The sequence below is a fragment of the Ctenopharyngodon idella genome, chromosome 11 (genome assembly GCF_019924925.1).
Source record: "Ctenopharyngodon idella isolate HZGC_01 chromosome 11, HZGC01, whole genome shotgun sequence".
In the NCBI taxonomy this organism is placed as follows: domain Eukaryota; kingdom Metazoa; phylum Chordata; class Actinopteri; order Cypriniformes; family Xenocyprididae; genus Ctenopharyngodon; species Ctenopharyngodon idella.
The window spans coordinates 4435372-4450593 of NC_067230.1; the positions used below are offsets into that span (position 1 = coordinate 4435372).

General features: G+C 36.9%; 1 protein-coding gene across 6 annotated transcripts in view; it reads left to right on the plus strand.

The window, feature by feature from the left end:
• The first annotated feature begins 283 nt into the window (after positions 1-283).
• Positions 284-15222, plus strand: part of ect2 (epithelial cell transforming 2) — a 39803-nt gene continuing 24864 nt past the window's right edge. For 2 of the 6 annotated variants that reach the window (XM_051913062.1, XM_051913060.1), the window contains exons 1-11: positions 285-644; positions 1205-1386; positions 1554-1633; positions 5710-5805; positions 8029-8211; positions 9792-9881; positions 9971-10081; positions 11896-11969; positions 13772-13902; positions 14141-14256; positions 14552-14614. In XM_051913062.1, coding sequence (XP_051769022.1) covers positions 1254-1386; positions 1554-1633; positions 5710-5805; positions 8029-8211; positions 9792-9881; positions 9971-10081; positions 11896-11969; positions 13772-13902; positions 14141-14256; positions 14552-14614 — 1077 coding nt within the window. In that variant the 5' untranslated portion in view covers positions 285-644; positions 1205-1253. Of the gene's footprint in view, positions 645-1204; positions 1387-1553; positions 1634-5709; positions 5806-8028; positions 8212-9791; positions 9882-9970; positions 10082-11895; positions 11970-13771; positions 13903-14140; positions 14257-14551; positions 14615-15222 lie in introns of all 6 variants that reach the window. The other 4 variants (XM_051913058.1, XM_051913061.1, XM_051913059.1 and 1 more) reach the window with 4 other exon arrangements.

Sequence of the window (15222 nt, forward strand, 5' to 3'; positions counted from 1 at the left end):
ATTATGTTTAGCACGGTAAAGTTTGTAAGGCTAAACAGACATTTGTCTGTGAAGCTAAACAATGATTTTCATTGTTTTATTGATTAACACATTACTTTTAGTTCGCCACTTTCTTTGTGTTTTTAAGAATTACATTGCAGTTTTATGTTTTACACCGGTATCTTGTGTTTTATTCAGAAGCGATTTAATTAAACAATTTTGTCTCACTGTATCACGGACCGAGCTGCTCACTCCACAGCGCGCATCGCCGTTTGAATTCAAAAGCCAATCACAGGCGCCGCTTCAGAACTTCCGACGAGCTCTTCACTCTCAGCCAATCGGCGTTAGGCTCTCATGTTTGCTTGCTTTTTTGAATTCAGAGAGTGAGTTGAGCAGAGCCACCTATCAAATGAGCGTATACAATGGGATTAAAATTTCAGCTAAACTTATTTTCGTAACTTAATCGTATTATTTTGCACTTTGGGCAAACTTTACGTGTCATTGCGACGACAGCGGTGTTTATGTTTGCAAGCGTTAGTTTTAATCAATAGTTTGGCTAACATAAACTCAGATTGCTCAGCTGGTTCGGCAACCAGCTGAACTCTCAGTGTTTCTTCATTCATCAGAACATTTTCCAGCACAAATCTGGTCTAGAGCTTTATACGGTAAGTTTTCATCATATATCTGCTTAAAGCTAAATACAAGGCTTCGTTTAAGAAGAAAATCTTTTGTTTAGAAGTTAGCTAGCCACCCCTATGCTAGCGCATGTCATTGAAGTGCATTGCAGCTGCCAATCAGCTGTCACAGCATTACTCTCAAAAAAAGCTGTCAGATCTTTACAAAATGTGATACTTTAGTTCATTACCTATTAAAATGCATATATGTGCTATGTTTTGTTACTCATTTGAGGGAGTTAATGAACTACAACAACAGCATTTTATTACTGTAATGCTGCATTCAGAATAATTACCCATTAAGTTTATGCAGCTGTTAAGCTGAATTTTTTTTTAGTTGATTCATTTTAAGAAGATTTATTTTAGTGTTTGTATGTATGTATGGGGGTGTGTGTGTGTGTGTGTGTGTGTGTGTGTGTGAAATAGATAGACAGATAGATAGATTCTCATCTTCCTTTTATACTTCATTCCCTCATAGAAGCTCGACTGTTTGTCTCTCTTTTTTTCTTGCCTGTGCCGCCCTTGTTCACTACTTTCTCTCTGGCCTCCAGCTCTTGATATTCTGGACAGGACTGGGTCGCCACCCCTTGTCACAGCGCCATGGCTGACAGCAGCATAGTTACTTTAGGGCCGGGCCGCAGCCTGCTGGTGGACTCCTCCGTTTATGACTCCCGGATGGCCGAGACCACAAAGGAGCAATTTTTCATGGGTCTACACGCAGACGAGACAGAGGGTAAGTGAACCGCTCTCTTTCTCGGTCAACCTTATATCAACTGACATTTCTGTAGGGTGGACCGTTTTACTGCGCACAAACATAACAACAGAGGTTATTTTCTCCCAGTCTATTTGGTCTATTTCCATAGAGATTCACCTTTGCCTATGGTCTTTTTTCTTTTTCAGATGTATTGCCCAGAGTTGAGACCAGGGTGGTGTTGGTGGGGGAGGCCGGCAACATCGCAGAACTTGAGAAAGCCCTTCAGGTACTGTAGAAGAGAGTGAAGCTATTCATATAGATTGATTTCACTGTGGACATACACAGATGCAAAATGAGACTCATTAATGAGATGCAATAATTTAGAATGGTCTGATTTATTTTAGGTTCAGTGTGAGTTCTGAATCTGATGGCGGAAAAAAAAAAAAAAAAAAAAAGTTTGAAGATCTTCTAATCTGGTTAAAAGTAATCAGTTCGTTAACAGGAAGTCATTTTGTGTTGGCCAGCTTAGTGCCAAGTACTGTGCACGAAAGATAAACATTACATTTTTCCGTTTGCCTGACTGAAACCATTTTTGACTGAATTTTAAGATAGTCCTGAAATTAAAAATAAAATTTAAAAGGATAGTTCACCCAAAAATGAAAATTATCCCATAATTTACTCCCTATATGGATTACTTTTATGATGGATGGATGCGCTTTTTTGGGCTTCAAATAAAATGGTACCATTCACTCCCATTATAAAGCTTGGAAGAGGCAAGATCATTTTAATATAACTCTGATTGTGTTTGGCTGAAAGAAGAAAGACATATACACCTAGAATGGCTTGAAGGTGAGTAAATTATGATCATTTAAATTTTTCAGTAATTTTAATTCAGATACACGTGTGTCCTTGACTGATTTAAAGTCTGAGCAACAAATGTAGTACACTTACTTGTATACTTACATGTACACTACTGCTCAAAGTTTTGTGGTTGGTCAAATTTTTGAAAGAAGTATATTGTAAAATATAATTTATTCATGTGATGAATTTTCAGAAATCCTGAAGGATATATAAACATTTCATTATTATTATTATTATTATTATTATTAATGATTATTTCATTATCAATGTTGAAAACCGTTGTGCTACGTAATATGTTTTTGTGGGTTCTTTGATGTATAGAAAGTTCAAAATAGTTCAGTTTATTTGTAACATTATAAATGTATTTTCTGTTACTTTTGATAAATTTAATGTGTCCTTGCTGAATAAAGGTATTCATTTCCTTAAAACAAAATTTCACTGACCCCAAATTTTTGAACAGTAATTTCATTTTAGCATATGTGTTTTTCCTTGGTGACTTGGAAATGCTTCAACCAGGGTCCAAATGAAAGGGTTAGTTCACCCAAAAATAAAAATTATCCCATGATTTACTCACCCTCAAGCCATTCCAGGTGTATATGACTATCTTCTTTCAGACAAACACAATCAGAGATATATTTAAAAAATATCCTTAGTCCTCCAAGGTTTATAATGGTTGTGAATAGGGGGCCGTGTTTTGAAGTAAAAAATAATCCATCCATAAAAAAAAAAAAGGTAATCCATACGACTCCAGTGGGTCAATAAAGGCAGGTTCTGAAGTGAAACGATGTGTTTTTATAAGAAAAAAATCCATATTTAAAACTTTATAAATTCAAATAATTAGCTTCCGGCAGACGACTGTACGCAGAATGCGCAAGTCGATTTGCGGCGGAAGAGTATCCTTTGACCTGACGCACAACGTAATGACGAACGCAGAGGATAGAGCAAAACAAATCACTGGTCATGGATTATAAGTCTAAAACGATCATTTTTAAAGAGAAGCAAGGCATTTTATTTCTAAAGCACATTTAAAATAGCTTCTGCTGACTAAAGTGCTGTACAATCTTACAACACAAAAAGACTGCAATACAATAAAGTACATAGACTGACAGGAAAACACACTGATTCACAACATTACATTAATTCAAAAGCCAGAGAAAAAAAAGATATGTCTTCAGTGAGGTTTTAAAACCATCAACATTGGAAGACAGCCTAATGTGAACCGGCAAATCATTCCACAAACGTGGAGCGGCAACCGAAAAGGCACAATCACCTTTTAACTTCAAACGAGACCGGGGCACAGTCAGCATCAACTTGTTTGTGGACCTTAAAGGCCTAGAACATTGCCGGTGGAGAAGATCAGTAATATATTGTGGAGCCTGGCCATTTAACCCCTTATACACATGCAATAAAACCTTAAATTTCACACGATATTCAACCGGCAACCAATGAAGTGAAGCCAAGACAGGCGAGATATGTTCCCTCTTACTAGTTCCAGTAAGAAGCCTGGCGGCAGCATTTTGTACTAGTTGCAGGCGGGAAGGAGAGGATTTAGCCACACCTAGGTATACAGTAATCCAGCCTGGAGGATATAAAAGCATGGATTACTGTTTCCAAGTCCTTAACTGATAAAAACGGTTTCAATTTAGCGATGGATCTAAGATGGTAAAAGCTATTCTTCACCACTAAATTTATTTGTTTGTTAAATTTAAGGCTGTTATCAAAAATCACTCCAAAATTTTTTGCATAAGGATGGGAATTCACAGATAAAGGACCCAGTTGGTTATTTACCTGTGTAACAGCAGCTGGTGGTCCAAAAACTACAATTTCAGTTTTTGAATCGTTCAGTGTTAAAAAATTGGCTGCCAGCCAGCATCTTACCTCCGCAAGACAGTTCAATAAAGCGTGTACATAATAATTATTTGTTTGAACCGCGAGAGGTGTCTAAGCTTACAATACTCCTACATCCTGCGTCATACATCGCGTCAGAGGATTACTCATTTGGCACAAGTCGACTCGCGCATTATGCGTACGGTCGTCCGCCAGAACCTAGTTATTTTAATTTATAAAGTTTTAAATATGTGTATTTTTCTTACAAAAACGCATCGCTTGGCTTCAGAAGGCCTTTATTAACACTCAAGTCGTATGGATTACCTTTTTTTTTTAATAGATGGATGCATTCTTTTTTATTTCAAAACACGGTCCCCCCGTTCACAACCATTATAAACCTTGGAGGACTAAGGATATTTTTAAATATATCTCTGATTGTGTTCATCTGAAAGAAAATAGTCATATACATCTAGGATGGCTTGACGGTGAGTAAATCATGGGATAATTTTCATTTTTGGGTGAACTATCCCTTTAATGTTTTTGGCACCTTCTAATGGTAGAATAGTATTAAAATTAATGCATTTTTTTTTATCTTAAAATATTTCCTTATGTCTCTATGACAATGGAATGTTTTTGCTATTTAATTAAAATATATATTAATAATATTATCATTATTATTATTATTATTATTATTATTATTATTATTATTATTATTATGCATCCAAGGTGATTGTGTCACTTACAGCATCTTATACAAGAAAACAAAAATGTAAAGACATGTAGTGATTTTGTTGATTATATTTTAATTTGGTTGCTTAATAACGTCACGGTGAAATTCTGGAGAAACGCCACTAGATCCCAGATTAACAGATGGTAAATTTTCTAATGAGATCAAATTTAAGATGCCTGAGTTGAAACATTAGTATATAGTAGACATTCCCCTGGTTTCACAGACAAGGCTTAAGCCTAGTCTCAGAATAAAATGCATGTTTGAGCAATGACATTCTGCCAATTTTTTTTGCCCTGTCTGTGAAACCAGGCCATAAAGTCTTTGTTTTGAATCATGCAGTGTCTGCTTGAGCCGTTTGAGCCCAAGACAGATGTAGAATTTAGCCAAGTCTGTCAGTGGTTTGTACAGTACCTTTGAGAACAGTGTTTTCACTGATTCTGTACTGGACTCAATGGTGATGAACATATTACTCAGCATTCTTGCACTGAGATGTGGTATGTCGCGGTTGGGAGTTGATGGACGAAAGGTTATGAATGTTATGAATGTCATTTGCTCTAACAGCTGTGTTTGGAGGGAATGCAGGGTAATGATGGGACATTTAGGCTCAGAGCTTGATAAATGATAAAGCTGGAATGTTTGTGGATTCAGGATGAAAACTTCTCATGTAGTGCTTGGGGGAGGAAGGGGATGTTCCTGAAAGTCTCCTTTCTTTGCCCTTGACATGATGTGAGAGGACTTAAGATGTTGTTGCTTCTTTTAGTAATCTATTCTCCCTGCCCTTACGCAACTTATTAACGTAGCAGAACTTCCTCCTAGACTGTGCTTGACATTTGTTTGAAGTTCTCATCTCGATTCTGACAATGTTGTAAGGCCCTCCTGCGTCCTGCCTGGGAAATTTATCAGCTTTGGGTTGCCAGGTTGACATCAATTCTTCATTTTTACAGGCCATCACAATAATGGAAGTCCCAGTGGTAAAGATTAAAGAAGGGCAGCCGGGCACAGAGGCGCGTGAGAAATTGATAAAATCTATAGTCAATATGGTACGTCTCGGGACCCAGAATCTTTGCATGCTTGAGAGCACTGGGGGATTTGCAGCATGGTGTTTTAAGGGGGGATTTGGTGTGGCACTGCACTGTCTAATATCAAACTCACTCACACGGTGGTCTGGACTGGAAGTTCTAACATTGTGATCTAACAACTTGTTCTGTGTTTGTCCAACAGGTGGTCTTTAATCCATTGAATTAAGAATTAATTCAATCAATTATGTAATCAACCCTTTTGTGATTAACCCCTTTTTTTAGTGTCATTAAATTGTTTCTTTTAATCTTAATTTCTGAAAGTAAATCCCAAATGACAAGAATAATAGAAGTTTCTGCAGATCTCCCCTCAGTTCCCTTTAAAAATGTAAAGGGCTGTTCACACCGAACACATGCTTTTGTATTGTTGGTGGTACAATAATTTTATATATAATATAAATTGTATATAATTTATATCTAACAATAATTAATTTATGATGTTGAAAACAGTTCAAAAATGAAAATAGAAAGTTAAAGGGTTAGTTCAACTAAAAATGAAAAATCTGTCATTAAATAATTACTCACCCTCATGTCGCTCCAAACCCGTAAGACCTTTGTTCATCTTCGGAACACAAATTAAGATATTTTTGTTAAAGTCCGAGAGCTATATGACTCCTCCAAAGACAGCAATTTAACCACCACTTTCAAGGTCCAGAAAGGTACTAAAGACATTGTTAAAATAGTCAAGGTGACTGCAGTGGTTCAACCTGAATTTTATGAAGCGACGAGAATACTTTTTGTGCGCAAAAACAAAACAAAAATAACGACTTTATTCAACAATATCTTCTCTTCTGTGTCATTCGCATATGCTGTTTATGTTCAGCGCTTCTGTGTTCTACGTCAGAACGCTGACTTAGTCTTGGCCGACTGTTTTTTTTTTATAACAGCGGAAACAACTTAAAATACATTTTGGTCATACAGATAAGAGTAATACATCATTCGAAACTAATTTTATTTGCGTAAACTCACAATAACAAGAAAACGTTGTGCCTTTGCAAAATAAAGAAAACAAAGAGGGCGCGCTCTCTGCCGTCTCAGTCTCCCTGAACTGGAGCACGTCACAAAAATGAACCAAAACTCGGCGTATAGGCTACTTGCCACGCAGACACGAGAAACATGTCTATAGAAATGTCTAGTTTTAAACAAACCAATTAAAATCGAAAAGAAATACTCTCTACTTATGTAATCCGTATGAAATGTGCATTTCCCTCTATAGGTGCGTTCACTATACTGCGGAGATGGCGAGGCAGCATCATCAACTTTATCTTTGCAACCGACAATGAGTCTTGCCATCCCCCCCCCCCAAGCTTTATGCGTATGCTTGAGCGCGGAATAGGCTATATTACGCCTATATATTAAAGGCTCATTATGTTTAGTATTCTCCCCAGTATATATTTAAGTAATTAAATTAATATAAACGTGTGATTAGTCGACTAATGGTTTAAATAACTAATAGTCGACTAGAAAAATCTTTAGTCAGGGGCAGCCCTAGTAATACAGGGTGCACGGAGGTATGGAAATACATATGTTGACAGGCAGGTAGGACATCCTGTCATTGCATTCTGAATTCAGTGATTGAACATACAATTTTTTTTATCCTGAGACTGTTTTTTTTTTTTTTTTTTTTTTATATATATATTTAGACCACTTCTTTTATTGATTTCTATCAGGATGTGAAGAGAGTTTCAACCAGTATAACAAAAAGTGAAAAAGGTTTTTTTTAATGAAAAAAAAAAAATTTGCCTACCCTACCTTAAAAAATTTCAAGTGAGTGCATGATAATGGCAAAAAATATATAAAACAGGCATAAATTAGCATGTACAAGTAAATATCCTATATTGGCCAAGGCCGATCGATTGTTCGTTTGTGTAAGACACCATGTGAAGTAGAAAAACGGATCTCCTGCATTCTTTTTTTAGTATTATTGTGTCTAGCTGTCCTGTGTGAACTGCCCTTGACACCTGTTTTTATATCCACGAAATCTACATGTGACAGATGACTCCTGTCTTTCTCCAGTGTGTCATCTGTCAGAACACTTTAACATCTTTGAGATCCCTTATACTAAAGGAGAGATCTCTTTGCATTTGAGGAAATGCGGATCACAATCCCACTGATGTTTATTGATATTGTTTTCATTTTCAATGTGTCATTTTTATTTCAGTTATGAATTTTCCTCTATCCCATTAGGATATAAACACCCCCTGTATCAAGACTGACAATGTCAGAGATTTTGGTGATGGCGAGAATTGCGAGTTCGAGAATGTGTTTGTGTTGAAAGACTTCCAGGCTCCTGAATACAGCTTCCTATACAAGAATGACAGCCGTATCCTGGGGCCTCCTGCCGTGATGCACTGCGCCAGCAAGGGAGAGGTAAGACCTGAAATAAAACAACACAAGCAAACACAGAATCACAGCTATCTACTGGGTTTTTTCCTCCCCGAGGCGGTGAAATAGTTTGATACTGCTATAGCACCTGCTCGCCGTCACGGGTTGAGTAAAAGCCTGTTGAAATAAAGTTGTTCTTCCAACTGAAACGGATTCGTAAGCAGCTTTGATTGCTTCTGTAAAGCCTGAAAAATGTTGCAGGCTTATCTGAGTGTACGCAGGAGTGTCTGCTTGACTCCTTCAGATATTCCAGAGCAAAACCAACACTTGGCTGGCTAGCGATCGGTACCGGACAGAAAGATTAAGTCTGACGCATACTATAATATAGATATGACTGTGACACTCAAGTTAGAAATGAGGGCTTGTCTTATTTTTGTTAAATCTTGTGGTACACAGCTTAGCTGCCACAGTACACACTCCATAGGCTTACTACCCGAGTGGGCACACAGAAATGTATAAATCTAGAAATACATTTATAAAAATATAAATGTAAATACAATGAATAACATTTAAAATGTATTATAAATGATTGATGAATAATAATAGTAAATATTAGTGAACAATTAATAACTTGTTATAATAAAATATTTATTTTTTATTGTATATAATGTTTGTCTATATGTAAGTGTCTTAAAGGGTTAGTTCACCCAAAAATGAAAATAATATCATTTATTACTCACCCTCATGCCGTTCCACACCCGTAAGACCTTTGTTCATCTTCGAAACAGAAATTAAGATATTTTTGTTGAAATCTGATGGCTCAATGAGGCCTGCATAGCCAGCAATGACATTTCCTCTCTCAAGATCCATTAATGTACTAAAAACATATTTAAATCAGTTCATGTGAGTACAGTGGTTCAATATTAATATTATAAAGCGACGAGAATATTTTTGGTGCGCCAAAAAAACAAAATAACGAATTATATAGTGATGGCCGATTTCAAAACACTGCTTCATGAAGCTTCAGAGCGTTATGAATCAGTGTATCGAATCAGCGGTTCGGAGCGCCAAAGTCACGTGATTTTAGTAGTTTGACACGTGATCCGAATCATGATTCGACACGCTGATTCATAACGCTCCAAAGCTTCATGAAGCAGTGTTTTGAAATCGCCCATCACTATATAAGTTATTTTGTTTTTTTGGCGCACCAAAAATATTCTCGTCGCTTTATAATATTAATATTGAACCACTGTACTCATATGAACTGATTTAAATATGTTTTTAGTACATTAATGGATCTTGAGAGAGGAAATGTCATTGCTGGTTATGGAGGCCTCACTGAGCCATCGGATTTCAACAAAAATATCTTAATTTGTGTTCTGAAGATGAACGAAGGTCTTACGGGTGTGGAACGCCATGAGGGTGAGTAATAAATGATATTATTTTCATTTTTGGGTGAACTAACCCTTTAATATTATGATTGACAAAAAATGCTTGTTGTGGCGTAGTCCTGATCTGGTGATTTCTCAGTCTGTTTTTAGTATGCATACTCAGATTTGTGATTTGATTTTATTTATATTAATGATGTTTTCCATCTTTCTGATTCTCCACGCCCTCTTTCGTAGCCTTTGCCATTCTCCTCCAGGCCTCTCTACTGTATGACCATGCTCAACTTGTCTCTCTGCTTTACCGGATTCCGTAAAAAAGACGAAGTGGTGAGTTTTGCTTGTCTGCTCATCTGACTCAAAAACATACCATAATGTCACTGTCAGATTATTTGCTCCAACTAACTGTTTTTCTACAGGTTACCCTGGTAAATCTCGTCCATCACATGGGGGGTACCATCCGAAAAGACTTTGACAGCGCTAAAGTTTCACACCTCATCGCCCATTCAACCCATGGTGAAAAGTACAGGGTATGTATCCACCCCATCCACACACACACACACACACACACTATATATATATATATATAATATAATTCAGCCCCACTTATTTTTATCTATACTGAATCATCAGGGGGAAAAACAGATTTTCAGGTGTGAAATCCTTTTATGGTTCTGACTCACCCTACTGTAATTGCCGTATTTATGATTGCTGCCACAGATCAAATCATATACACCAGTGTAAATATGAGTCAAAAACATGGCTCTGTGTTCTAGAGTAGTAAAATATATGCATACAATGTACACATTGATCAATATACAAAAAAAGTACAGTGTAGATATACTTGCAATACACAGATGTTCAAAATGCGTAAAGTACTTTTTGATATTGTGGACAGTAATGAAAATTCTGATTTTCAGAGGTGGCATAATGTTTGGGGTCAGTAAGATTTTTCTTTTTAAGAAATTAATACTTCAGCAGGGAAACATTAAATTGATCAAAAATGACCAAAAATATGTATATAAAGATATTCTCTTGCTGCCTAAAGGTGATGATACACAAGGCAACTTTTTGAGCAGTGTTGCTGAGCAATGTTGCTGGGCAATGTTGCCGTCAATGGGCAACCTGGTGAGATACAGGGCAACTAATTAGGGCAATGGACAGTTGGCAGCAACCAATCAGAGTGGAGAAAATCTATTGCCAACCCAATAAATACTTTATTAAAAACACTTGTTAGGCGCTTTATTTCAACTTTTCAAATATTTTCTTCGTTTTTATTAAATATAAATGCCTTTCCGATCTGATTTGTGATAGGAAAAAGGAGAAGAGCGAGTCTGGCAAAAAGGCGGATTCGAACCTGTGTCGATCGCGTCAAAAGCTACTTTCACGTGCCATACGCCCTACAGCCTACGCCACTACAGACGTTAAACATAGCGTGTCTTTTTAGTTTTTAACTGAAAACATTCAATGGCTAACTTACAGCCTACGCACATTAAATTGGACACCTGTTGGTATTTTAAGCATTAAATGAGGTAAATTGCCTGTTTTGGGTTGACACATGACAGCTTACCTGCGTAAAAAGAAATAAGTTCACGCTCCTTTTCTTCGCGCCACTGCCACTGAGAGGCCGCCATCTTGTTGAATTTTTTTCTGAAATCTCCAAGCTGGTCACGTGATCGACTGCTAGTATTCTGATTGTAGGATCTCAAAAAATTGCTCACCAATCTAAAGTATCCAGATAGAAATGTGTTGCTCATTCTCAGTGGGAAAGTGCTCAAGCAACATTGCTCGGCAACATTGCTCAAAAAGTTGCCCTGTGTATCATCACCTTAAGTCTGTGGTTCTTGACCAGAATAATCAAAATTATGGCCTGAAAATCAGGTGATGTAATACTGGTTAAATTTGCTCTCATCTTCAAATCCCAGAAACCTTTGCAGTCTTGCATTGTTTAGGAAAAGTCAATCACCCAGACTGTTAAATGCATTGATCTTTATTCTCTTTATTTCCTTTATTAATCACATATTAATTTTTAAAAATCAACCTCAGTAAAGAGACTAGATAAATGTCTTTTTGTTCATTGATGGCTATTTCCTGATGGCTCCTCAAACTCCAGGTGTGCTCTCCGTAACGTGGTCCACTGTCTGCTTTTGACGTGTCTGCGTTATTTAGAGAGGGTTTGATTAAAACAGTTCTCATGTATCTCTCCTCACAGCGTGCTGAATTGGGCTGAATCATTCATTAGTCTCTTGCATAATGCATCGAGCAGGCTTTGGTGAGGGGATCTCTTCCCCTCTGATGCTATTCACTGCTTTTTCTCTTTTTTTTTTTTTTTTTTTTTTTCTAGTTGGCAGTGTGCATGGGCACACCCATACTCACCCCTGAGTGGATACGCAAGGCATGGGAGCACAGAGATGACATGTAAGATTGTGTGTGTGTGTGTGTGTGAGTGAGAGAGAGGCACAAAACTACCCCCTGTGTCAATCCCCCTCACTGTGTGAGTGTAGAGGAGTAAAAACTGTGAATGATGAGGCCAAAAAGTCCAGCCACTGGTGCGCAAACCAGACGAACCCTCCCTGCTTCCATATTAAAAGTGGTTTCCAGTGCACTTGGGTTTTGACATTTTCCACACATGTATTGAACATTAAACCTGACCTTTCACATTAATGACCTGCCTCTCTGGCTGGATGTTGCCTCAAATGGTCTTTTTTTTTCTTCTTCTCCGTACTGTCCCCTCTGCACCCGTAAGACTTAATGGAGATAGACTTAAAGCCAATATGAAATCAAAATTGACCTTGTACTGTCTTAATACATGTTTCTGTTCTTATTGTTCAGAAGGGGATAATCTTTCATCAAAATATAATTTGTTCTTCCTTTGAAATGACACTCCTTTTTTTAACAGTGTTACCTTAATTGCACAGGCTAGTAGTTAATGTTAGACAAGAGGGCTGCAAGAGCAAAGGCAGCGGGGGCCCCAATAAGTCTTAGATTATTCCAATTTAGTTAAATGAATATAATCCAATTTAATTGCTGGTAGCACTTCAGTTTGGGGGACCAATTTTCACTATTACCTAGTTGCTTATTAGCTTGCATATTGGCTGTTTATTATTACTTATAAAGTACATTTTAATTCCTTAATCTGCATTAACGTATTCTACATCCCTCAATCCTACCCCTTACCTAAACTTAACCACTATAACAAGTACCTTACTATTAGTATGCTGTAAATTTATTAGTTTGAGGCAAAAGTCATAGCTAATAGTGAATGTGTTCCCCAAACTAAAGTGTAACTCAAATGCTAATGCACTAAAAGTAAAGATGTATAACATCATCAAACTAACATCATAGTTTTAGTTTATTTTTATTACAACAAAAATACCAGATCTTACATACAGTAGGAAGGCCTTTGAATATTGGCTTGGATAAAGATGGGCCTTGGAGTCAAAAAGTTTGGGAAACACTGTTCTAGGGGGTCCACCGAAAGTTTCAGTTGCAAAAAAAAGGTCAGATTTACGAAATGGATTTTTTAGGGCCGTCAAAGTTACGTTCATCGAACATGGGTAGAGAAAAGATAAACATTATATAAAATCAGTATTTTTAATTATTTGCTTTGACTTCTGTACCGTAACAATTTAACTAATTATTTATGTGCAAACAGCTCATTTTATATTAATAATTATTAATAAAAATATGAATTAATAATATTACAGTTTACGAATGTATAAAGTATAAATGCGACTGTGAACATGAAAATGCATTGTTTTAGATTTTTCGAAGTGGCTCTGTTGCAAAGGGGTCAAACTGTTTAAAAGCCTTTTTTTAATTAATTAATTAATTTATTTTTATAAGGCTGCTGTATTTTAAATTAGCAATATTAACACTAATACTGAATGATAGATTTGAAAAAGAACCGTCAAGATGTTCTTGATGGTGAACTGGACTTAGTAATTCATATCCTGGTCCAGGTCTGGCTCTATTCTGATGTTGAATGCCCACTTCTACAATTCAGTCTTCAAATATCCTATCTGATAATGGAAGTCAAATGTGTTGAACTTTAATTTAATTCGCACAGACAGAATTATAACTATTTTAACTATAAAACCTGCCCATCTTTAATAGTCAAAAGTGTCTTCTAAAACTCCCAAAAGCATCTTTACACTTCTTTTTGTAGCATATGTTGGTGTTGTGGTGTCTGATTGCTGTTTTTTTGGGGGGGGATTTAGTAATTTCCACGCAAGCAACGAGGAGTTCCGCACAGAGTTTAAAGTCCCTCCATTCCAGGACTGCGTGTTGAGCTTTCTGGGATTCTCTGAGGAGGAGAAAATTAACATGGAGGAGAGGACTCAGAAACACGGTACTGAACTCTCACGCATCTGTGTCTATTCTGAAACAACAAATCTAAAACGTTTCATGTTTTCAAATGTCACACAACTCAAATAATCCTCGATTAACCAAACCTTTTCATTCTGGTGTATCCAAGACGTTGACCCCAGGATATGTCTCTGTATTTTATTGCTAGACCTTCTCTGTTAAAGCCTGACTTCTGCTTGAGGGGGATTTTTAAAGGAGCTTGTACTGTTTGTTTTGTTCAGGTGGACGGGTCCAGGCGGTGGGTGATGAAAGGTGCACTCACTTGGTAGTTGAGGAGAACTCCATTAAAGAACTGCCCTTTACTCCCTCGAAAAGACTCTATGTTGTGAAGCAGGAGGTATGAACTTGACTTAACATCTCACAAGCACATGCTGGGCTTTGTATGGGTCCTTAGTAATAGTGTGTGAAAATACACTCTGTTATTTATTTTACGCTGTTTACTGTCTGTAGTCCTTTATCAAGTATGTTGCGAGAAGTGGGAATCTTTTTTTTGGCACACGTTAAGGGTTTTAGTAACTCAGTTACAATCATAAATGCCTCAATATTTATTTAAACGTGTTAATAAATGGTTTAGTGGAGGTGTTTTAAATGAATGCATCTTAATTTACTTCTCATTCTGTGTCTTTCTGCAGTGGTTTTGGGGCAGTATACAAATGGACGCCCGTGCTGGGGAATCTATGTACTCTTATGAAAAGGTGAGGAAACCTTTAAAATATCAGCAGTTGTTTTTATTTGTTCTTATTTGTTTTCTCTTTTAAAGGATTTTTTTGTTGTTGTTTTTTTTGGTTGGAGATTAACATATAAACCTTTCAACGCAAACCTTACAATTAGTTCTAAAGTGATAGTATGTGCTTTTTGTTTGATTTCAGGTTAATAAAAAAAAAAAATTCCATAAATTAATTAGGGAAGCACCAATGTATTGGCCGATAAAAGCAATTATTTTCACTAATGTTTAAAAAGAGCCAATGATTAGAGGCGATTATATCCTGTCAATCAAAACAGGCGGAAAAACGTGTTAGACTGCAACTGGTACTGTGTGTGAAGAAAATGTCTCGTGTTGAATTTAGGGCTGTCGAAGTTAGAGTGACAATAGCGCATTAACAGTTAATGCCTTAAAGCAGACTCTATTTGACCCAATCACCCGTGGTGAGCTGCAGCTATCTGTATCGTTGGAGAAATTTAGTATTGTGCATCTCTAAAGTTAATTGAATAAACTACACCACCCACAATCCTTAATCTTCATCCACCAATCGGAGAAACCACGCCCACAGCCTTAGAAAGGCTACTTCATTTGACTTGTACA